A 26,011-nucleotide genomic window follows, 5' to 3' on the forward strand; every position below is an offset into this window, starting at 1 on the left:
CCACAGCTTATCTTGAACAAAATTCAAAGAAGATAAAGCAATTGAATAGCACTTCAGCAACAACTGAGTCACAAGCAAAGAAGATTTCACCTGCCAGCTCACTCAGCTGCTTTCCCTAATTTATTAACTGCCACTGTAAAACAGATTTTGACAGAGCTGAAAGCCCAGGAATCGTTAATTATCAGAAAGAATATGAGAATATGAAGTTCATCCAGCTTGTTTCTTCTGTATGATAAAAATTAAGTAGATGACAAAATAATCTGTCTTGTAGAAGTAAAGATTTGCTGATTGTTAGCATACTGCCCAATTCATTACTTTAAGCTACTAACTACTGTCTTTGCAGGTATACACAAAAAAGTACATCATTTTTACAGGCTTTTTGATTCTTAGTCCTTCCAACAAACAAAAGAAAGCGTCTGCATTTTTTTCCCAGTTTTTTACTGTTGATGTGGATTTATCCCCTTAAGAAATACTTTGATGTAAATTTAAAATGGTAACATCTATTTGCTCTGATGCAGCTTATAAAGGTTATATACAGTACTAGATGCAGAGACATAATACAAAAACTGTGTATTTATTATCTAACAAACTTTGCAAAAAACTCATTTTTGAGTTCAGCTTAATTTTTACTCCCCATAATAAATGTGTGAATATTTTTTATTCAGTTTTCAAACTACTTCTGGAAGAAAGAAAAATACTGTACAGTTGATTTTGTTTGTAGCTCAATATAAACTACTTCAATTTCTTACTGCTAAAATAAATTCATAAACATGATGTCCCATACTTAAGAGAACACATGGAATACATATAAATGTTCATCCACCAGTGGTAAGATTTCTGTTTAATGAACACCACACAACGTACAGTACTTAGGATTTCCATTATCTTCACATATACAGCAAATATTATAGTCCTTATTTCCTTTACAAAAGCATCTTGATTCAATCTTATTACAGATACAATGCTTAAAAAAAATCAAGACTATAGTACATTTTTTTTCTGTACATGTATGTGCAATATCCCCAGACAAAAATAATACAGACGTGGAATCCTACAGATTTACCATCTTCCCTTTGGCTAACATAATTTTTGTCACATTATGTAAGTCCCATCTTTGTAATATTTCATGGATTCTAGATGTTGAGTCATTGCAAGTACATCCTGAAATCCTGTACTGAGGCCGGACATGTGTTGAAAATAAGCTTCCTTCTCCACTTGAACAGTTAGGTTGTTTACTCCAGCATCTTTCAGAATTGCTGTAACCTGAATATCACATTAATATTACACTTCATAAGCATATCACAATAACTTGCTCAATTCTCACTCTGAAATATTGCAGATTAAAAGAATACTATCATAAAGAATTTCAATTTTCTGCCAGAGTGAAGATAGCTTCATACAGTAATGCTCTGCAATTTCTGCAAATTCTCAGCACATCATATAAAGAAATAAGCAACCTTTGAAGGTGTTTTAGAAAAAAGCACCCGAGGTTGACAGATGCTATGAAGTCAGTAGCAAACCCATGTCAGCATCTAGATTTGCCCGTTTCGAAACATGGAACCAACCTCCTCCTCCCTTTCTCACAGCAGATATAATTCCACTATCCATGTTTCCCTAAACTCTTTTTTTGTTTGTTTGTTTGTTTTGGGATAAGTTTTGGCAAACAACACTTCTGCAACAGCAGACCAGGGCACTTACAGCATTAGAGGCCAGATCTGAAGCATTAAATAACAGCTTACAAAAACAGTGCAACAGAGTAAGAAATAATGTGAAAAAAAAACCTTAAAAACTTTGCACCTTACCTGCTGCACAATTCTCTGCTCCATCACATCTGATACCACTTGCACATGTATTGTACCTGCCACAACACTTGCAGAATGACACCAAAAATGAGGATCTCTGTAGGATATGACTCCATCTATTTTCTGAATCTGTAAAGAATTTACATTAGCGGTAATTATTTTCAAAAACACATCTTAAAATTGCACATGTGTATGCACACTGACAACAATTATTCCACAGAGAAAGAAAGCTGCATTTCCAGCTAAGTCACAGAGAAATAGTGTAACACCTACAGGCGACCATTCTACTGTCAAATACTAGCTGTTACAAGCCAAAAGAAAACTGAGCACAGGGCAGTGTGAAAAGGAATGAGTTAAAAAACACAACTTTTGGAGTCTCAGTGGCATCTATGGACAGACCGACTTTGTTCTGGGCTTTAAGTCACTTACAGGGTATCTGTTACATTGTTACCCAGGATAGGGAGCTATATAGTTACCACAGCTGTACATTCTTCAGAAACATACTTCCATAATTCATCATTTTTAGAAATTGATCTTTGCACTGGGCCTGCCGGGGACATGGCAGCTGGTATGATATTCTGTTTTGAATTTGTAGCTAAAACAGTGTAGGTAACACGCTGGTGTTTTGGCTGTTGAACACAGGTTGCAGGTTCTGGGCAACCTGCTCTAGCTTTTGATCTAACAGCTGGCAATCCTGCCTGAGGCAAGGTTCTTGCAAGCAGGTGATCTCTGAGCTTCCTTCCAACTCAAACCATTCTCTGATTCTACGGCTGTCAAGAGTTCTTCTTTTTCCAACTTTGATTCAATCCAGCAAGTCTGCTATGCGTGGACCAGAAACTGGGAAAAGAAACTGGGTCAGCAGGGACAGCTGACCCAAGTGGCCCAGAGAGATGCTGCTTACAGTACAACGGCATAAAAAAACTGGGATAAAAGGGAATTCTGACCTTTTCTAAAGCAGCATGCAGATCTTTCTCCTGTTCTGCAGGTATCCTCAACAAAAGCACTTGACAGGCATCTTTCAGTAGTGGGATAACACTGAGAAAAATCAATGTAGCAATAAAAAGAGAGCAGAGGGGATCAGCTATCAGCCATCCAAATTGCTGAATAAATGTGGTAGACACTATAACACCCACGCTGCCAAGAGTGTCTGCTAACACGTGCAGAAACACACCTGAAAACAAAACACACTGAGTGATTAAGAGGAACACTTATGCTTAAGATGTACATAGATGTTCATCAGCAACACATTCACTTCTATGACATTAGCCTTCCTCAGGCCACCTGCCTAATCTGCTGCAAAATGAAACAGAGCATTTCATTTTCCTAGTATTTAATTAGAAATCAACATAGGGAAGGAAAAGCATTTTCACTGTACATTACAACAATCTAGACAGGCATCTACAGATTAAGCCACATACAAATACAAAGTCTTATTCTGTTAGTGAGACTTGCGTAATACACTCTCCCTTGAAAGGGATCAGTGCTTACTGATCTTCAAGGGAACAGGAAGAGATCACTGTGAATGCACTGGCCTGCTCATACTGACAGGTACTAACCTATCATTTGTTTTTCTGTACGCTAACTCTGCTCAAAGTTTTGAGACAACTGTCTACATACTCTATGAATAACTCTTCATACTGCTTTAATGACTGGCATCATTCCCAGTGTAAACTCAGAGTATAGAAAAATTAATCTCTAATGATTTGTAAGACTAGTACTTACTAACTGCCAGGATTTAAAAGAATGCTGAACAGTTCTAGAGATGCAGAGACGTTATAATATAATGCCTGAAAACAGAAGAGTCAACTTAACTAATGATGGATGTCAACTAATCTATGAAACAGAAGAATTTAGCTAAAATGCTTATGCTCTAACAAGCTTACACACAAAGGTCATTCTTTTATAGACTTTTGTATAAGTGATGCAGTTGGTAAAGAACTGCTTTCTAACTGGTACAGAAGAAAAGTCTAAGAAGTAGCTGTTCTAAAATTTTATATATATTGCCCTCCTCAGCTTCCAATTTTAGATTTGGAAAAGAAAATTTCCTCTTTACCACCTTATCTTCTGAATCCCAAATAGAAGCATGTTGCTTCATATCCCAGATTGCTAGTCTACATTTGCTCTTCTGCTCCTTTATCCCTTCCCCTAGGGCTTTTACATCCAGCTGTAACATGATACCTAGAAGTATGGCAATAGCTTTACAGACAGAGACATTCTACTTGCATTTTGAGATGGAACTTAGAAATGATAACTGCATTTTTTTCAGTAAAGTTTATGATGTCTAAGGTTATTAATGTTAACGAAGACCGCTTAATTCTTTGTATTGGTATCACCCACATCTCAGAAAGCCACGTGAAAAAATAATTCAAGTTATGTTCTTTAAGTTAAACTTAGTTATGAATAAACACTTTGAGAAATAAATGTATACAGCGTTACTTGGTTGCCAGATGATTTCTGGAGAGATATTTCAAGAAGGATACACAGCACTAGGGTTTAATCTGAAAAACATCACTCTGCTGTAGACCAGATATGTCATTTATGATTCAACAATCCATACTTGCCTCTCATGTTGGTATTCATGCCTCCTCCTGAAGACACATGGGAATGTCCATGGCTGTGCCCATGGTCATTGTGGGAATGGCCATGCCCATGGCTGTGGCTGTGTCCATGGTAAGAATGGCTGTGCTCATGTGAATGACAGCCTCCACGAGAAGCCCCATGGGAGTGTGCATGGCTAAAGGCACAGATACCAACCAGGTTTACGATCAACCCTCCGACAGAGACTGGCTGTAAGAGGGAGAGAAGTGTTTGATGTCACTACATATCCCAACTCCAAATCCCACTCAACAACTGACACCAAAATGCAACACCCAATACGTACATACCATGAGAAGGTGGGTGGCACCTTAAGTTTCAAAGAGATTATTGTTCTTATTTACTTCCAGAAAGAGAAAGTGCTTTGACTACAGGCTTTGTCTTGTTCTCATTCATTGGCAGGAAAAAAGTGCATAAATCTATTTAAGACATGTATACACATCTAAAATTATAGTTAAAATTATAGTTAACCAAGGACAACAACTACTGGTTTTTTGGTACCTACTCTTCTACTCTTCTCTTGAAAAACTTGTGATCTGCAATAGAGTAATTTCACATAACATACAAGTTAAGCAAATACTGCTCAGGGGCCATCAGGCCTTAAGTTAAGTCAGGCCTTAAATCCAGCAATGCACACATCTAATTTTACCTACACAAAAATCTTTGTAAACAGAATGGCTAGAAGAGAGCACAAATTCAAGTGTATCAGGGAGAATAACACAAATGAAAGTGTAAGAATGATAAATGGAGGCTTAGACTCTCAGAATTCTATAATTTAAAAATTTGGTTTGAATAAAATAAATGATAAGAGTTTGGGAGAAAGCAACGAAACCCTGAAAACTCAATGAGGGAGCCCCTGGAGAGGGCATGGAAAGTAGTGAGACACAGGCACTGTTATCTTAACTACTCAACAGCTTCATAATTACCTATGCCATAGCAGTACAATCATTATCACGTTACAAATCCTGACTAACTTTTGACATTTCTCAGAAAAAAATACAAAAGTTTTTTTTGTAGTAATTGACATTGGTATATGCAATAGCAGAGCCAAGTTTTGTCCTGTACAGATTATTGTCTTAGTATCTTTTCTTTTTTTTTTTTTTTTGAAAGACAACCATTTAAAAAGATCAGAGTTTTAAGATCTTTGAAAGAAATTGAGAACAACTCTAATAATTAAACTGTATTTAATTATATTGGTGGAGAATGTGGGCATAGCTGCTTTTTAGCTTTTAGAACGGATCTCTTTTTCTCTCTGCTCTTAGAGAGCTTCGTTAAGCATTATCAGTAGTTCAGGTTTCTGTGCTGGAAAACCTGACAATGAAAGACTAGGCTACTGCCCAAAACACCACATCAGGTCTCGAGAAACAAGTCCTGTGGCAACATGGCACCCCAGAAAGGACTGAGTCAGATAATGGGACTCATTTCAAAAATTCTCTTGTAAATACTTGGGCCAAAGATCATGGCATTGAGTGGATTTACCATATTCCCTATCATGCACCAGCCTCTGGTAAAATTGAACGATACAATGGATTGTTAAAAACGATGCTAAAAGCACTGGGTGGCGTAACATTTAAGCACTGGGAGAAGCATTTGGCAGAAGCCACCTGGTTGGTCAATACCAGAGGATCTATCAGTTTTGATGGTCCTAACCAATCCAGTTCCCTACATACTGTAGAGGGAGATAAAGTCCCTGTTGTACATGTAAAGAACATGTTAGGAAAGGCAGTTTGGGTTCTTCCAGCTTCTGGAAAGGGCAAACCTCTCTGTGGTACTGTTTTTGCCCAGGGACCAGGATCCACTTGATGGGTAATGCAGAAAAATGGGGATATGTACCACAAGGAAACATGATACCAGGGAGTGCAGTTAGTAATTCTACATATATGTATATAGGCATGTGTGTGTAATGCATTTTAATCATTGTTTGTTTGTTTGTATATATGCATACATATATTTTAAGCATGATGTAATGATGTAGAATAAGGGGTGGAATGTCATGATTTTATGTTTTTTGAGGTTTCAGTATTCCACATCAAAACATCATGTAGTGTACGGGGCACTGAAGTGTCACTGCCCCAATCCCAGCTACCTATCCCTGTACATTACAGCAGTCACGGGATCTGGCCCTTCCAGGTGGGGGGGCGCTCTCTTGCTGCCTTGCAGTGGGTGCTGGAGGGTGCTTTCCTAGCCGTTCCAAGCTTTTCAGGTTTGACTCGGCCATGGGAACTCTCTCTCTCATCTTGTCTGATTTATTAATCTCAATTTCAATTAAATTGTATCTATTGTGTTATCCTGTATTCCAATATTATAGTAAAATAAGTTTTCTTCCATAGATTGTTGCCACTGTTCTTTTCCTCCCTTCCTTCCTTCCCATTTTTTGTGGGGCTGGGGTGGGGGGAGAAGGGCAGAGGCCTGTTGCCCCCATCACGGACTTGATTGATCTGGTCAACTCCGTGACAACTATATATATCCATATTTAGAAATACATGTGGTTTGGATTTTAAAATTGTAATTATCTATTGAAGAGACAAGACACAGTTCGGATCTCTTGAGCATGCAACTTCAGTCTCTCTTCTTTTTTTAAAGATCAGAATAAAAAAACAATTAGCTGCAAAACAGCTTTCATATGTAACAAACTTACAGTTAGCATATTAGTATCTATGTCTGGAGGGTCTACCAGTCTGGCCACCGATTCCATGAAAACAAAGAAAGCAATTACCATCAGAAAGAGGCCATTAATAAAGCCAGAGAGAATTTCTACACGTCCGTATCTGAAAGACAATATCAGAACTTTTGAAAGCAATGAATGAGTATCCTGCACAAATCTCAAAGTTATAATATATTAAATTGTAACATATTTAATACAACTTAGATTCATTTTTTTCTTCCTTGGTCCCATGAAATCATACCTTAATGTCTGGGCTACTTATTTTTTCCCATTAGGTGGCCTAGCTTGCAACTGTTCATAGATCAACAGCACAAAATTTTAATAACACAAGTATTTTTTAATATAGACTATACATGTAGGGCTTCAGACTCAACAACTTTTAATTACATTAGTGCATACGAAATCCCCACATGAACAGTGACTTTCAATATACTATTAGATGACATACATACATGCTGTACATACGGTGAGAATTTTTCTGTGTAATATTTACAGTGAAAGTTTTATTTGCAGAGATTAATGCTAATCAGGTCTCACACACTTTTTAGTTGGGTAACAGTGAATGAACACGAATGGAATATGGTAACAGGCATGAACACAAATGGAATGGAGACAAGACACAGACACATGGATAGAGACAAGACACAGCAAAAGAACCAGAGAAGCACACACAACTAAAAGCATCCTGAAGATATCTTTACAGTGCGACAGTTTGAAAATAAGCAAGTAGAATAATTTTCAGATAGTCTTCAATGGAGTTAATGTACATACCCATAGGAAAATATGCGAGTTGCTTTCCATCTTGTCATCAGAGCTGCAAAAAGCCCCATCACTAATGCAGAACAATCAAAAAGCATGTGAAATCCATCAGATATAAGACCAAGGCTATTGGTCCATACTCCATAAAAAAGCTCCACAAAAGTGAAAGCCTGAAATGAAAAGGAGTTTAAGTTTTTCCTGGAAGATTAAATTGTAATTTAATGTCTTGGCAGTTAGCAGGAAAACCTTTTCATGGTATGTTTCCCAGCTTTCAAAAGGTATTATTCAAAGTATTTCCAGACCATTTTCTTTCTCCAAGGGAACCAACCCTTCCAAAAGCCACAGATGAATGAATAAATACATAAATCCAAGTTCTTACTTACAATTTTAAATTACCATTATGAAAACAAAAATGTATGCACTGTTATTAAACACTGTAACTACTTTAATCTTGCCTATCATGAACATCAAAATCAACGCTATTTATCCATGTTTTGCACAGACTACCTCAAAAAAACATCAAATGAACAAAACAGGTCTAACAATTGCAGTTAAATGGACCACTCATGGCAGTTACTTACAGAATTATTTCCAAGAGCCAATGTAAACAATTTAAAAAAAAATTAAAAAGATTCAATTGAACTAGAAAAAAAAATAGTTTTCCTAACTCTGTCTAAATTCAAGGGAGGACTTTTTAACTGTATTGGTGGCTAAGCACTGGCACAAGATGCCCAGAGGCTGTACAGTCTCCTTCTTGGAGATCTTCAAAATCTGCTCGGACACAGACCTGGGCATGCTGCTCTGGATGTCCCTCCTTGAGAAGCATTTGGACTGGATGGACCCAGCAGTCCTTGTCTACCTCAGCCATTCTGGGATTCTGTGATCCTGGCCCATACGTCTACAAACACCTGCTTCACAAGTTATAAACAGCTAAAGAAGTAGTTGCTCTTCATGTCACACTAGCCAAAGCACCTTATGTAAAGTGGCTGAAATAAGTAACCATTTACATATTCTAATAATCAACCAAATCAATTGCTACCAGTTCTCCTACAGATTCCAAAACAGAAGAATTTAAAAAATCAACAAAAAACCTTCTCTGATTAGCTGACTGTTTCAGTATCAGAAGTTAGTGTTCAGAAGGACATACTTATCATTTATTATTCTTTATTAACTGGTCTGCCTGTATACTTCTCTCACCTTTCAAATTTCATAATGCAACTCCTTAAAAGTTTTAATGGATGCTTCATTTTTTTACCCCCTATTTTCTCGCAAAACTGGCAGAGATCTTTGCAAATATTATCAGTCTTGCTTACTGCCCAACCCTTCCCTCTTCAAGACAGGGGAGCTAGAAATAAAAAATACTAAAAATTGTCTTCTCCAAAATTACATTACGCAATCTGACTCTTATTATTTTGCCATCCCTGGGTATGAAGGCCTCATTAATTTCATTTTATCTGCTGGTAATATCGACATATCTCAGTTTTGAAGAGGACCCTACTATTCTTACACACATTTACTTGCTGGTGAACTAGTCACACACAAAATCAGTGCTCCACTGTGATAACAAGTCATTGTAACTTGCCATTAGAATCTTCTCTTTGAAGATTCTAAAACCCCTTAAAAACAAAACAACCAATCAATCAATCACAGGAATCATTTAAAGAATAACCCTTCATACCGTATAACTGAGTTGAAAAAAACACAAGCAGACTTACCAGATTTAGGCACAAGAAATAGAAGATCTGCCTAGAATCATACTCCTCAAGGATCTGTTTCAATGACTCTTTAATAAAACGTGGCAATGACTGAGAACTCTGCTGTATTGCATCACCCATGAAGTTATATAGAGGAGTGCCTTCAGGAGAATAGCCAATAAGGGTGCCTTTCTGCCCCTTCCTGGAGGGGGAGGACAAGATATTGGCCGCTGCAAGGAAAATTTAAAGCTTTTATTTTTATCAAATAGCTGTGAAGCTTATAAACCATTTGTTATATCATAGACATAGATAACATGAAATTACAAGGCAGTAAACTGATTGTCAGCTTCATCCACTACATTTCATTACTAAGTAAGATTAGATTAATTACTTCTTTGACAGTTACACTCCACTGCTTTTTTGTTTTGTTTTGTACAGTAAGAGGGTGCAAATGTGCATGCTCATTTTATCCAAAAGAATCCACGCAAACTCATTCAAAAGCACTTTGTGTACTGCTATTTTCTCACTGGCTTCCAAGTAACATGGATAACAAATTTTTTCAAAGAGAAATATGAATACGTACATAAAATGAAGAAAACAGCACTCACTACCACTCCTCCAGAAAGAACGTGTTCTGTGCTCTCATGGTGTGCTGGTTTGTTCATAGCTCGAAGCTGGTCTGTTATTGGATGTGTCCAGAAATTGCCAAAAAGCAGTGCACTAACAAATATAAGAAAGGATCCATATCGAGCACATTTGGAAGATTCCATCTTGACAGAGCATATGGACTCCACATAGAAATCCAAAATCACAACAAAAAAGATGACTGTTATGAAAGGCATGATGAGAGAAGACCAAGACTCGACTTTGCTCTGCAACAACAGAAAAAAACCCACATTTCAAACAGGATTATTCACCATTACACCACTTTCATCCAGTCCATTTTCATTAAAAATCCTTTTAGCAATCCATCAGTACTTTTGTATTTCAAATCGATCATATAAAACCGTAAAACCAAAAATCATATAAAACATTCAAGCTATAGAAAGACAAATGTAGGTAATTAGCATTCCTGTATCTTATTTAAAGCATTCCTATACTTAAAGACAATGCTGTGTGAAATACTGTGCTTGCATCATTCTATTATCCCTAATCAGGAGGGCACAATGAATGTATCTTTCAAATTACAATATATACTACTTGGTGGGGGGGAAGGCAAGAGGGGGGAAAATTTAAATTAATTATTCCTTGCACAGTGTTAGTAAAAGAACCCAGGCTATATCTGAAGCTAAAAATATAAAATAATGTTATCACATAAAAAAAGAAAGTTCAACATCTTTATCACTGTTCAACATCTTTATCAGTGACACAGATGATGGCATCGAGTGCACCCTCAGCAAGTCTGCAGACAACACCAAGCTGAGTGGTGCAGTCGACACAGTGGAGGGAAGGGAAGCCATTCAGAGGGACCTGGACAGCCTGGAGAAGTGGGCCCATGAAAACATGATGAGGTTCAACGAGGCCAAATGTAGAATGCTGCACTTGGGCCGGGGCAATGCCAGGTATTTGTACAAACTGGGGGAAGATCTCCTTGAAAGCAGTCTGAAGGACCTGGGCATGTTCAGCATGGGGAAGAGAAGGTTCTGGGGAGACCTCACTGTGGCCTTCCAGTATTTCAAGGGAGCATATAAACAGGAGAGGGAATGGCTGTTTCCCACTATCAATGTGGGTTGACAGTGATAGGACAAGGGGAAATAGTTTTAAACTGAGACAGGGGAGGTTTAGGTTAGATATTAGGAAGAAGTTTTTCACTCAAGAGGATGGTGACACACTGGAACAGGTTGCCCAAGGAGGTTGTGGATGCCCCATCCCTGGAGGCATTCAAGGCCAGGCTGGATGTCGTCTGGGCAGCCTGGTCTGGTGGTTGGCGACCCTGCACATAGCAGGAGGTTGAAACTAAATGATCATTGTGGTCCTTTTCAACCCAGGCCATTCTATGATTCTATGAAATTAGCACACAAATATTTACGTTAAGATGCAGAGGAACCATTTCATACAGAGCTCTCTCTCTGAGAGAGAAAAAAAAGAGGACCACTTTGATGGTTGTATATCTTTCATTTAAAACATTCTTAAGTTGCATTTCATAAGAAGAAGAATTACAAAAAATGATCTATTTTTTTCTAACTTGTGCTTCCTATCTTACCTCTGTTGTCAGAGAGAGGACAATGACCCATGGGCACAACAGAAGTACAGACACAAGGTGAGATAAAGCTTGAAGACGTTTGGCTCCACCTACATCAACAGAAAGCTTTCGAGAAGCCATGTGAAAACCAACCTTACAACACAACGCCAGTACCAGAAGCAGTACTCCTCCCTGGAAACAAAGAGAGATCCTGTCAATACTTCTCATGAGCCTAATACATTACAACACACAAAGTCATTTGCTTTCCTTATCAACAGAGAGCAAAGACAGCATATTTCATCTAATTCATGGATTTCCAACCTTTTGGCTAGCCTTTGTCACATTAAGTGAAGAGGAATTGTCTTGGGCTGCATGCAAAATATGTAGGTTGCTACAAAATTAACGCCTCCCATTTATTTCTATGGAAACTGCAACAGACCCAGAGAGAACAATGACACTGTTTGATAGAGCAAATTTTCACCTACAGTACACTATTTTTCAACACAGTCACCATTATTAGCTACGCATTTTCACCAGTGATGAAAAGGCTTTCATCAGTACAGCCTGCACTGAAAATTTGTACCAGTGGAGGTGATCGACTCACTGCTGCCACTGCTGAAATGCACCACACTCTGCATCACTGTACTTATATCCACTATTTGGTTTAGCAAGCATCAGTGAATGTCAATGGGTGTCATTTAATTCCATGTGAAGGAATTCAATGACACAGCTTTGTTCCACGTGTACATGTCTGATGTCATTCTGCCAAACTGCTCCTCTGCTGCCATTTGTCACACGGCAACAAAATGCAACAGAATACTGGTGGGAAATTTCATATCAACAGCACCTACCACTGGTGTTGTGGGCCAAAAAAATAAAATAGGAGGCATTACTTTCAGAGCAGCCCTTATAAAATGTATCATCTAGTAAGTAACAAAACTTACTTTAGTCTTTAATCTTTTTTGTTAAAGAGAGAACAACAAAATCATAGAAGTAGTGGAGTATCTGAGTTGTTCTTGTGCAAACAATGCATCACCCTCGTTCAATGGCAGTGGCTGCAATTCTTAGTGAGGACTCCAGGTTTGCATCACAGATTTTTGATGAAATTTTACTCTTCATCTTTGGTAAGAGCAGTTCACAAATGTGCATACTGCCAAAAAGCAATGAATGACACATGACTGGCTGGGGAAGGATATTTCTCTCTGTTAAGAGAACGCTTATAAGACGCTAGTAAAGAGACAAGACTAAATTTTTGAGTCGAATATCTGATTGCAACTCTTACATTCCATATGAAAATTCACAGGTAATATATTTATGTCAACTGAAAATGGGCGTTGCAAATATACCAAAAATTGATATTTTTTCCGCAATCCTGAGATCTATTCTCAATTTTTATTTTTATTTTTAATCAAAATGGAGAGCAAGGACAAGTATTTTTTGCTGTTCACAGGACTGTGTTTAGTCAGTGCATCACAATGCATGCTGGGCTGAGCTGCGCGTTACTTGTGGGATGTAGGTTGGACAAGCTTGCTCTAGTTGTTATTCTAGTTAAAGCAATAATGCAACATATATGATTATGTACTATGTATTCATAACATCTTCCATTATAAAAAGAAAAGAAAAGCATTGAAAGCAGACTGTCTCAAAGGAGTCATGTCACTTCGGCTTTGTTCTAATACTTCCACAACCTTTTCATTCTCTTAATTGCATTGTAACATATTTCTTCACAATATTTCAAGACTCTTCTATTAACAAATCGTAAGATACTCCACACACAACATCTTAGAACGTAGTTCAGTTTTGCAGTTAACCAGCCTCCCAAACATCAAAGTTATTCTGACATTAAACTTTCTCAACTGTTCTAGATTTTTTCATCTATTTTATTTATCAGTGCACCAAATTTAGCAACAACACCAAGCTAATAGTAAATTCGCTCAGCCTAGTCAAACCTTAACAATAAATAATAAGTAAATAACACTTAAAAATAAATAGTAAAAACAGTAAATAAACAGTAAATGATAATAAACATAATAAGAAGTATCAGAACTAGTGTCTTCAAATTCAAGTGTCTAAAGAAGAACACTCAGAAAAGATAAATCAGAAACAGAACAGACTGGAAGGGTGAGTAAAAAGTATCTTGTATGCAATGCATTACAAAATCCAAAACGCTGATTAAATGGAGTGCTTTGCGATAATTTTAACGGGACTTTTCAACATATGTGTTAAGGAAAGTCCTTATCAGCTATACAAGTACACTGCAGAGATTGGCTTGCTCTACATTCTTGTTCACTCCCTGGGTGGGCTCAGATGAAATCAATCTTACCTTAGTGAAGATGCAAAATCTATACAGCTGATTTAGTTCTGGTTTACGACTGCAGTGTTGATCTCTCTTTTTTTAATTTGAATACTGAGCAGCAGAAATTTTTACCTACAAACTCAAACAGATATTAACGTACTAAAACATGTTAAGTTATTTACCTTGTGATCAGCAACACCCAGGAAAGCAATGACTGTATACAGAACATGTGTAAGAGCACTGTCGTGATGTCCCTCAGCTAAATAAAATTAAGGAAGTGTTTCTTTTTTTTTTTTTTTAATGCGAAAGACATATGGAGGTAGTAAAAGATCACTGAAACCAAAAGTAATCAAACTGAACATTACAAATTCCAAAGATCCTCAAAATTCAGGAAAGATGAAAACGTTTTCCACAGAAAGTAGTTATAAATATTTTAAAACACAAGAACACAGACACTGTTAAATACTGCATAGCAGTCATAAAATAGAGCTTACATCAATCTTGGCAACTAGACTTAGAAAAATATTCAGTAGTGAAGAAATTTAGTAAAAGCACTAAAACAGTGATGTGTCTAGAATATGATTTGTACTTTTTTTTTTTCAGTTTATAAACATTTAAACTTTAGAAAACTAAGAGCAATTGACAAGCAAATCCAGCAAATATTCCACTAGTCTTAGCCTTTAACTACTTCTAATGAGCACTTGAACAATGAATTTACTTAAAATTTGATTGACTGATCAGTACTATTTCTGAATACATCACTGGCATTCTCAATTCCATGTTTTCATCTTTCCTCAAAAAAGTTTACTTTCACCTTGTTATCATCTATATGACTGTGTTGTTACTTTCCATCCTTAGACACCTTTTTCTAGCACACTTTACAGTGATGAGAAGACCTGCTGGAAACTTACATTAAAATCATATCCGATCTACTCAGTGGCTTTGGAAACATGTTAGTAAGCTTCCACATGCAGTTTAAACTTCACCATTTCTGAAAGGACTGCAAGCTACTTCACATCATTTTTCAGCATAGAAATGGACAGACACTTCTACTGTATTTACAAAGCATAAAAACAGCTCTTCTGGTTATACAAGAAAGACTGCCAGCTGGGCTGCCAACCATACACTGCACACAGTTGGGCTACAGCCATTATGCACACAATTCCCCAAAAATGAAAGCTAATCTAAAAGATGTGTAACTATCCACAGTAACAATGGTATGTGCATTGGTATGTGCAAATGGGAAGGTGGCCATTAGTTACCGCGGAATTTAGAGCACAGCTACAGATGTTAACAACAAAGCAAGCAATGGGATTAGTTTGATGACAGATACCAGCACCTATACGGAATGTAAAATTTTATGCTACAATATTCTCATAAACTAAGACTTCTATCAAGAAAAACATAAATACTTGCAATATAGTTAATTCAACTTAATGTACTCTCCCTATTCCATTAGTAATGAACACTTGTGCTAAGCCAGAAGGATACGATGTTCTGCTATTTTAGCCATGAGGTCATCATTATCAAAAAGCAGTAAGCAGATGACAGCGATGATGAAAAACGCAGCACCTCTTGTCTGGAGAAAAAAGAATAATAAATGTATTACAACATCCTGCAACAATCTGACTTCAAAAATTTGAGGAGATTTCTCCTTCCACCCTCATGCAAGTATACTTTAGTTCAATAATAAAAGTATGAGAAAAAAACACTTTTGGAGAAAGCTGACATTGGCAATATAATTTCTTATTTATTCTAGTTTTCAGATTTGCTGTATAACTCAGGATAAATCATGACTGTTACAAGCAAGAAGACTGAATCTTGAAAACTTCAAACTTTCTTTCTTAACAGTCTAGCTCACCCAGACAGAATGTACACCTACTTAAGTCTGATGACTTAATACTTTGTAGTATCAAGAAGTCATAAACAAGATCTACTGGATAGACTGTAGAATTTTGTCTTACGAGAAGCAAAAGCTACAGCCCTGTGCAAAGGCTCTAAGAAAGTAGAGCTCTGCAAATGCTTATATGAAGTAGGGACAAAAGTAATCATGAACTTCTTTACTGCAAGAGTGATGGTGCATTGGAACAGGCTGCCCAGGGGGGTTGTGGGTCTCCTCCTCTGGAGATACTCAAGACACATCTGAATGATTACACGTGCAACCTACTGTAGGGAACTTGCTTTAGCGAAGGGTTGGACTTGATTATTCTCTAGAGGCCCATTCCAATCCCTATAGTTCTGTGATTAAAAAAAAAAATCCCAGTTGTCTGAGCTTTCACTACCCTGACTTTTAAAACTGCAATTTTAATATCCATCATCTTGACAAAACCCTGAGATCTACAACTAAAAACAGTTATTACAGTTCATCCTCTGAAGTCAAACACAGCTGTATCACATTGCTGTTTTGGAAAACCAAGTGACTTCCTTTTACCACAGTTCACTCCATAAAGCTGAAACATTCAGAGGATAAGGTTATCAATCCTTTTTTTCTACCTTCTTAGACATGCACCTTAACAACCAGGTGTGATCTAAGAACTTTTCTGAAGCTCTACATCTACTGCTAGAGTCAGTGGTTAGAAAAAGATTTTTTCTCCCAGATGAACAGTTTCATGCTGAATGCCCTAAACAATGTCATTTGAAGGGGATGGGGAGTGAGGCATCGAAGTAGTTACTTGGGCTGTTTATACTGCTCTAAGTAGAAATGATTAAGGGGTTCCAACAGAAGTTACAAGACAAATTGTGAAATTCTCAGTCTGAGGCAGCACTGAAACCAGCCATTCTCTTATACAGCAAAAACTCCATCCTCAGGTATACAGCACCACAAATAATATTCTTCCACTCATCACTGTTTTTGAATTCAGGTGGCCAAGGCTGCTAGGCATTGAGATCAGGTCACTTCATTTAGGGCTGGGCACAATTAGAGAATACACTGTGAAACTGCAAGCAATGGAACTCAGACAAAAGATGTCTTAAATGTAGATCTCTGATTAATGGCCAAAACCTCAGTACGTAGGGGCTCATACAGAAACAAAAGCACTCAAAACATTTTGTCAGAAAAATAAACCATATGAAAAGCTACAGATGTTGAATAGGTCAGGCAGGCATCTAAAAGCTGTGATGCTGACTTCAGTGCCCGAAGGCTAGGACTACTATATATATAAATGTCCTTGATCCCTTTACAAAGAATGGTGCAATGCAAAAATCATTTTCAACATTCTCTTTCACACCCAAAAAAAGTTCTCAGACTGCTGTCGTGGATCTCAAGCAGCCTCACCCACTGCTTCCCCTTGAGTGTCGTATTTCTTACTTCAGGCTGTATACTTCAAATTTTACCACTAACAAAACTGAAAAAAACCCACATAGTTATGATGAAAACAGATCTAGAACTCTGTATGTTCTGAGTAAAGTGATAATTTATAGCATGTAAGTATTTTTCATATCTGGCAAAAAAGTCACCATGTTGAAATACCTTTGCTGGTCCTCCACCTGAGCTTGTGAACAAGACGCTAAGGAGAGACAGCACAACCACATCACTGTGTTCAAACAGCAACAGTGTTCTATTAAAAAGAAGGTTAAATAAACACTTTAGTCCATTTAGGAGGAGTTTGCTTCAAGAGCATGATATATTTCACCTAAATTTCAGCAGCAAAGGTGAAAGATTCATCCTGCTACCTTAACAGCAAGTTTAAACAACTCAAAAGCTGCGTATCTATTTGCCTTCACCAGCGAAGTATCTAACATCTGACAGCTAAACATATCACAAAACAACTTCCAGAGTCAAGTAACAGATCAAAATTTGTCCTTTACTGATTAAACTGTCATTTCCTTCAAGTAGTACAAGAAGATATTCACTTGCTCAGGATGGAAATATTACTGCCAGTACAATATCTCCTCCAAAACTAAGTTTCTGGTTTTTGGCTTCCAGAAAGAGGTCCTGCTCTGTTGTGTGACATCCTATTTACTGAAGTGATGATAATTCAATAGCTAATGCAAATCAGAACCTCTTTACTTCTGACTTGCACACTACCTCCTTCAGGTAGCAAGGGCTGACTAACAAGCTGCGACAGCTTTCCAGGGCAGAACACAAGAAAGCCATCAGGGTGAAATCTACCAAACTTCTCTGCTGTTCTTTGCTCAACAATACAACCCACTAGAGACCATGTTACTGATTCTTCTTGGGAAGACAGAGCATTCAGAAAACCATCACAGTATCTCTTAAAGAAACCCTATTTTTCTTAGGTACCCTTTCTGATGTTTATACAACAAAGCTTCAAATTCATAAAATTTAAAACTTCAGGCTTTACATTCCCTCTAAGTAAAGGTGTTTTTCTAAGTTCTTAATCATTGTTTTTGTTGTTTTTTTTATTGCTACTTATTCCTACATGCTAACAAACAGCATAAGTGATTTCACTTGGAAGACATATACTAATGCGGATAGCATTCCAATACAACAGAGGCACAGAATGAGACTAAAACACTGTCCAGAAACAAATGGGTAAAGGAATTCTAGTCACCCAGCAGAGCAATGCAAACTACTGTCACTAGCTGTCAAGCTGTGGATTTCAAACAGTTATATACACTAATGAGTTTACGAGTGAGATGAGGATAAAAATGAAAATCATGGTCAATGTTCCAACCTGTATCACTCTCACCAGCAGTTTCAGCACTATCAAGAATTTCAATGCCACCTTGTCCAACAGTGAAGAAAGGAAATTAAAAGATGTACGGAAAATTGCCAATGGTTTTTCCCAAGTAACACAGACACAGAGAAAAAAGTATGAAGGTTCATTTAAGATTTCAAAAAATAAGCCATGGTCTGACAGATATAAGTGAAAAACAAACACAAAGATCACAGAAACGAGTTCAAAAAGATAAAACATAATTTACAGTAAATGGATATTTACCTCAGTGGTCCACAAAGAGTTAGGCCAAAAAACCATAAGAGTGAAATGATACACCCCACAACAGCATGCTTCAAAATTTTGATCCACTACAAAAAGAAAGGTATTTTATTATTATTTTCTCCACAGTTTCAGAAGAAACAAATCAACACTAACATCTGTTTAGTACAATAGCTATAGAAATGGACAGGAAAACTTATGCTCTGCAAGTAGAGTATGATTATTTTCTTCTTACCTAATTTGTCAGGCAGCTTAGTTTTTTTGCACAATTATGAGCCAGATTTTACGAAAATTTATTTTCTGACAGCATACTAGATTCTCTGATACAATCTTCAAGAGAATTTTTTAAAAACCCTTTTACACTGATGCTGAAAAAATCCCGGACTATCTACAAAATAGCACTTTGACAGGTTATCTACTGTGCATGATAAACACGTATAGCACCAGATAAAATATCAAGAAAAAAGATTAAAATCTTAATTCTACACATGTTTCCTGACGGAAACCAAGTTAGTTAAACACTTCTAAAAACTGCAATGGCATCTGCAAAGTGGAGTAACCTTTGTTCCTCTTTCTAGGTGATTTCTGTTAACAGCCACGCTGTCGAGAACCTCTGCATAAATGTGAGTTACTACTGCATGTCAACTCACCTGACGCTTGGTAACCACTTTTCCAGAAGAAAATGGTTTTTGAAATAAAACCATAAAAAATGCAGACCTGTTAAAAGGAGAAAGTTTTCCCTATTAATATATTAGCAGTGAGCTTTTTATTCAGATCAGTGCTAAATAATTAGGTGTTTCCTCACATCAGGACTATTTCACAAGTTTCCTTTATATTCTTCACTATAACGCCACATTTGCACATTGCATTTTCCCTGATGCATTATTTGTGTCAAATACCTGTAAAAAACTTGATGGCGAGTGGACTTTGTTTCCAGCCAATTTTACATACAACCTGACAAAGTCCTGAGCTGGAAGGGAGCCACAAGAGTTATTGAATCCAACTACCTGTTCCACTTATGATCACCTAAAATTCAAACCCTGCGTCAGGTAACACTGTCCTTGCTCCAGCCTCTCAGGGCTGTGACCACTGTCCTGCACAGCCTGTTCTGGTGTCCAACTATCCCATGAAGAGCCTTTTCCAAACCCCCAGCCACCCCTCCCCTGGCACAGCTCCATGCCGTTCCCTCAGGCCCTGTCGCTGTCACACAGAGCAGAGCTCAGCGCTGCCCTCCGCTCCTGTGAGGAGCTGCAGCCGCCACCAGGCCTCCCCTCAGCTCCTCTGCTCTGCGCTGAGCACATCCAGGGACCTCAGCCACCCCTCTAGACCATTCTCTTTGCAGACCTCCTTTGGATGCTCTCTAATAGTTTTATATCCTTCTTATATCATGCCTCCCAAAACTACATGCAGTGCTGGGGGGTGAGGCAACACGAGTGCAGTGCAAAATGGGACAGGCCCTCCTCTTGACCTGTTATCAGTGCTCTACTTGAAGAAGTCTACCTGTGGCTTACAAAAATCAAAATAACTGATGTCAAAGAAATTTTTAGTAGAAATTTTACTACAATATTACTAACAGATCTTCTTTAGGAAGATACATGCCCAAAGGCTGCCTTACACATGGAATGCTGAATACAAAGTTGTGCTAGAAATCAGTATTTCTTCCTCAAATGTGATCAAGAGAAGTGAGGGAGAAAAAAGATGATGGTGTTTGGGAACACTCTTGAGAAGCCTAGAAACGTAAATAAATTGAAATAAAAGGGAAAAATGAGGTTCCAAACGCTCTAGTGCTGCCAAGTTTATTACAGAAATGCTCTTCCATATCATATCAGCTGAACATAAAGTGGGATCGTGCAGAGCGCATCCTAACAAAGGCTGATTCTACATATTTGCTATCAGTTTCTACACTTCAGTTCTCAGTCAGGTAAGAATATCAGTTTAAACTCGTAAGAATTACAAGAATACAGGTTTTAACAAAAAGAACTAGTCTTCCACGCTCTAAGAGAGCTCTGACACATCTGAGTTTCGTGTACTCAGTACTGTCACAGTACCATCAATTCCAAGGTAGGAAACATTCTGCAATTTCTGAAATTACTCTGAGCACAGAAGAGGCAGAACAACACTGTTACAATCACAGCATTTCCTGGTTCCACTGCAGTGTCTTTTCCTCCGTGACCGACCTACATCAATAAAGTGGAGGCATCATCTTGACACCAACACAGAACTCGGCGGCCAACGCGTGCAGTGCTGCAGCAGACAAGGCTTCACCTGTGGCGCACTCACCCCAGCTTCACTATGAAAATAAACTGCACAAGATGCACCGCTTTCAGAAGATCGTAGGATTCAAAGAGGCCCACCGCTTTCAGAAACTTGGCGAAGCACAGCAGCACAACATACCGAGTTAACCTGTAAAAGCAGAGCAAATCGGCATTCGGGGCGACCAGGCACCGCCTTCGTCACCCACTCGCCGCCCCCTCACAGCCTCGCCAAGAGGAGGCCCCGGTTCCCATCACCCAGCGGCAGCAGGGACGGAGGCAGCCGGCGCGGGGCGCACCGCGGCCCCCTCTCCCGGCGCAGCGCCCGCCCCAACCGTTACCGAGCGCTGGGCACGTCCACCGGCCCCAGCACGCCGCCGCCGGCCAGGGCCTGGCTGCTGTACTTTTCCTCCATACCGCTGCGAAGGAAGGGGCGCGCGGGAAGAGGCCCTCGGCCGGACGCGCTCTCAGGGGCGGCCTCCGCCGCGCCACGGAGCCCTCATGCTCAGCGGGCGCCGAGGCCGCCCCAAACCAGGCCGCGCACCGACGCGCACGCGCAGGGCGCAGGCGTCGCGGCGGAACGGGTGGCCACGTCCGCAGCCGTGGGAACCGCTCACCGCGGCGCGGCGGGGGGCGCGCGTGGGACGGCGTAGAGGGCGGGGAGGGGAGCTACGGCGCGTTCCCCCCCGCTCCCCGCCCGAACAATGGCGCCGCCCGGCAGCGCGTCACCGCCGCTCTCCGCGCCCCGCTGTCGCCGCGAGGTGGCGCGCTGACACCTCAGGAGGCTCCCTGAAGAAGCTAATACTGCTGATTGGGTGAAGTGCCTCCGCCAATGTCAGCAGCATGGGAAACAATCAGGAGTTGGGAGCCATGGCACAAGTAAAAAACTGACCTAGTTGCTGTCAAGGAAACATGGAATGAAATTGCACAACTGGAGCGCAGTGAACAAGAGCTACCAGCTTTTTAGAAGAAATAGGGATGGAGGGGCAGGAGAGTTGTCCTCTGTGTTAAGAAGAGCTGCCTTTGAGAAACAGCCGTGGTCAGACGAGGGCTTGTGGGCAGCAGCAGGAACTGGTCCATTGAAGGACGTCTGCTGGGTGGGGTCTGCTACAGGCTGCCTGTGCGTGAGGCCTTCTTGCTACAAAAGGCTCTCATGCTGATGGGGGATTTCAACCACCCAGGTATCTGCTGGGGAGACAAGATGATTGGCTGCAAACATCCCAGGAGACTCCTTAAGTGCATGGATAAATATCAGGGACTGGTCCAACAAAGGACATTGATGCTAAGGGGTCTGCTACGGGCTGTGTGATTCGGGGTAGCCTGTGGATGAGGCCTTCTTGCTTCAGCTACAGGATGCATTGTATTCACAGGCTTTCATCCTAATGGGGGATTTTAGCCATCCAGATGCCTACTAGGAAAGAAGCACTGTGGGTTGCAAACAATTCAATAGACTCTTGAAGTGTGTTGATAATAACTTCCTGGTCCAGCTATTATACAGATTGACCTGAGGAGAAGTGTTACTGGATCTGGTGCTCACCAATGCAGAGGAGATCATTGAATAGGTTCAGATTGAAGGCAGTCTGGCTATATTGACCATGCCTTGTTTGAATTTGTGATCTTGAGGAATATGGACCTGGAGAAAAGGAAAGTCAGGACCCTGAACTTCAGGAGAGTGAACTTCTGTCTGTTTAAGGAATTATTAGATGAGATCCCTTGGAAGACTGTCCTTAGGGGAAAAGCATTGGAGTAGAGCTAGCAGCACTTTTAAGGACACCTTTTTGACAACACAAGAGCTCCGTATAAGAAAACAAGCAGAGAAAGCAGGAGACTAGTATGACTGAGCAAAGACCTACTGATCAAACTAAGGGAAAACAGGGACTCTCTCTTGAAATGTCTTTCTTGAACTGGGATGCCAAAATCTGGACACAGTACTTCAGATGTGGCTTCACCAGGGCAGAGTAGAGGGGGAGGATCACTTCCCTTGACCTGCTCACCACGCTCTTTTTAAAGCACCCAGGATACCATTAGCCTTCTGAGCCACAAGGGCACATTGCTGGACCATGATCAACCTGCTGTTCACCAGTACACTCATGTCCTTCTCTGCAGAGTTTCTTTCCACACATCAGCCCCTAATCTGTGCTAGTGCATGCAGTTATTCCTCCCCATGTGTGGGACTCTACACTTGCCCTTGTTGAACCTCATAAGATTCCTTTCTACCTAACTTTCCAGCCTGTCCAGGTCTCACTGAATAGTAGCACAGCCTTCTCATGTGTCAGCCATTCCTCCTAGCTTTGTATCACCAGCAAGTTTGCTGGGGTGCACTTTATCCCTTCATCTATGTCCCTTAGAAGATGTTAAACAAGACCAGATGCAGTACTGACCTGTGGGGAACGCTGTTAGCTACAGGCCTCCATCCTGTCACTGATCACAGCTTTCTGAAATGAACCAGTAAGCCAGATCTCAATCCACGTCACTGTCCATGCATCTATCCCACACTTACTAAGCTTACCTACAAGGTTGTAGTGGGAGACAGAGTCAAAACCTTGATGGTGTCAAAGTTGACAACACGCAATGTTCTCTGCTCATCCATCCAGCTGGTCGTGGCATCATAGAAGGCTACCACATTGATAGAGCATAATTTCTCCTTGGAGAATCCATGTTCATTACTCCTGATGACTTTCTTTTCTTTCACTTAGAAAGGCTTGTATTCCATGCTTGAAGATGACATCCAGAGTAAGTTTTCCACTGTACAAGATTCTATGATTCTGTTTCTTCATGCTTGCACTGTATTGCCATCTAGGATTTTCTGGTAATTGCCAAGAAGTTTGGAAGATTCCATTGCACTTTGTTCTCGGTGAATTGTCTGATACTCAGTGAATTTCATGCAACATCCAGTGCAACATTAGGAAGTCTTCACTAGGACTGCTTCCTGGATAGATAAAGTGAAGCAACAACCTGTATGGTACATGAAGTGCCAGAGTTTGTAGACGTGCTACAGAAGAGCACAGAGGATTAAATATTGTGTTGACACTAATGAGAAAACAGAGGCAAAAGATTGGACATGTTCATATTGTTTGCTAACAGCTTTCTTCCAGTCATATAGCGAACTCCCTTATTTTGGGACATCCTGACATATGATTTTGATCCCAAGGTCCACTCTGAAGCAGGGAAAATAAATTACAAAAGTCGTCTAAGATATGAAAGGAAGTGGATTAGGGATGGAATGGTACAGTGTGGGGGACAGAGATCAGATATCTCAGAGAGAAGAGACTTATATGTTTTTTCTGCTGCTAGCGTCATATGTTGAATGAGACTCAGCAATAGCCAGTTGCATCTTAGATTTCATCCAAGTAACAATCTAGAGTAGCTTTTAAATGAGGAGAGATGAAGGGATGAGAACAGATAGGGATATGTCTGCTGGAAAAAGAAAGCTTGATTCAGAAATTCACTTTTCGAAAATTTAATGTTATTTTAAATCAGAATTATTTTTTGTTTGCATGTTTGTAAATTGTTCACAGTTCAAGTGGGGTGCTCTGCTTAGAAGATGTAAACCTATTAAAAGAAGTGCAGGCTCTGCTATTTCAGCTGCCTTTTGCGGATCCCTTAACAGTTTAATTGTCCTTCTGTTCAAAAGCCCGTTTCCCAGCATAACGATCCCTGATGGCCGTGAGTCAAACCAGAAGACGTCGACGATACTTGCAGGCAAGTTTAGTTACGTACCATGTGCACTCTGTCCGGTAGGGGGAGATGTTGCCAAACGGCAGGAATATTCAAACTGGAGGAAACTTCGGGTTGCGTGGTCGAAAACGATGGATGGTCCAAGGATCACCAAGAAGGCAGCCCGCTGTGGTTATGGGGTAAGAGTCAGCCTGTTGGCTAAGGGCCACGCCCAAGGTGGTGAGGGAAGGGACTGGAGGGGCATGGGGGTGATTTCTGTGGTCACAAATGGAAGAAAATCCCACACAATCATCCAACACAGAATCAGAGAGGTGAGTTAAATTACAGTATTGTGAAGGCTGTGGGATGCTGGATTGACTGTTCCATACTTTTTAAGTTTGGGAACATGTGACGCGCTGATGCAGGTTGCCTCCTATAGCGTCATGCTTGTGACTTCTGCCTCGTGAGTGCTCAAGGGCCAGTAAATTAAAAAGCAAATCCCCTCCTGGTGGAAGCAGAAGTGCTCAATTTTATGTCCAATGGAGAGCTGGAGAGATAGCTCTAGTTTGGGTTTTTGATCTGTAAAGAAAGTTGATCTGATTTCCCCCTGGATGAAACACAATGATTGGTGTGGGTGCCCATGCCCAGGCTACTGAACACAGAGGTAGATATTCGGAACAAGCTGTAGACTCCAGCCTGCTGGAAGTAAAGTTGAGACTGTCTATACAGGGAAGCTCTGGCAAAGATGTGCTGCACATGGGCGTTTCTTTCCAGTTGTACTTTCCTTAAGAACTTTGTTTAGAAAATATCTTAGTAGCTTTGTATTTATTAAGTAATGGCAATAGAGATTTCTGTACCAGGAAATACTTGGTGGGATTAACTAAATTGGAATGACAGAAAACATCTTTTCTTTCTGATTCAGCATGAGAAGACAATGACTTTGCTAAGACTTCTGCATTTCGACCTCCTGATTCCAGCTCATGATGTGCTCTTTCATTTTTCAGATAGCAAAGAACAACTTAGCAGAGAGAAGCATTTCTGGGAAGAGGCATCAGGTACCTGTGGGTTTCAATTCAATCATGATACTAAACTGATCCATAGAGACTTGCAGAAAATTTCAGAATTGGCATTTGAGGAAGAAAGGAAAAAAGGGAGCTGTCTGTAATTAATGTAGTGACTTCAATTGCTGTGAGTCTCCTCTTCTTGCA

The 26,011-nt window shown here is 39.7% G+C and overlaps 1 protein-coding gene across 2 annotated transcripts; it reads right to left on the minus strand.

The window, feature by feature from the left end:
• Window positions 1-553: 553 nt before the first annotated feature.
• Window positions 554-21,709, minus strand: SLC30A5 (solute carrier family 30 member 5). 2 transcript variants are annotated; one of them, XM_052670254.1, is made up of 16 exons: window positions 21,488-21,709; window positions 21,175-21,297; window positions 19,545-19,611; window positions 18,898-18,983; window positions 17,463-17,550; window positions 15,485-15,572; window positions 14,176-14,252; window positions 11,719-11,889; window positions 10,099-10,387; window positions 9,537-9,745; window positions 7,834-7,991; window positions 7,114-7,165; window positions 4,364-4,589; window positions 2,747-2,973; window positions 1,803-1,931; window positions 554-1,263 (listed from the first exon to the last, which is right to left on the minus strand). In XM_052670254.1, the coding sequence occupies exons 1-16, from the start codon at window positions 21,559-21,561 to the stop codon at window positions 1,093-1,095; spliced, it is 2,235 nt and encodes a 744-aa protein (XP_052526214.1). In that variant the 5' UTR covers window positions 21,562-21,709; the 3' UTR covers window positions 554-1,092. The 2 variants fall into 2 exon arrangements, with proteins under 2 accessions (XP_052526214.1, XP_052526213.1); XM_052670253.1 differs by having other exon boundaries at window positions 7,036-7,165; window positions 21,488-21,708.
• Window positions 21,710-26,011: the final 4,302 nt, after the last annotated feature.

Source organism: Tympanuchus pallidicinctus, unplaced genomic scaffold (genome assembly GCF_026119805.1).
Source record: "Tympanuchus pallidicinctus isolate F22 unplaced genomic scaffold, pur_lepc_1.0 scaffold9, whole genome shotgun sequence".
NCBI lineage: Eukaryota > Metazoa > Chordata > Aves > Galliformes > Phasianidae > Tympanuchus > Tympanuchus pallidicinctus.

Coding starts and splice junctions, on each gene's coding strand:
- SLC30A5 (XM_052670253.1), bottom strand. CDS start 21,561: ATGGAGGAAAAGTACAGCAGCCAGGCCCTGGCCGGCGGCGGCGTGCTG. Junction 15,573..17,462: donor CAGGTGGAGGACCAGCAAAG/GTATTTCAACAT, acceptor TTTTTTCTCCAG/ACAAGAGGTGCTGCGTTTTT. Junction 14,253..15,484: donor GGCTAAAATAGCAGAACATC/GTATCCTTCTGG, acceptor AATTTTATTTAG/CTGAGGGACATCACGACAGT.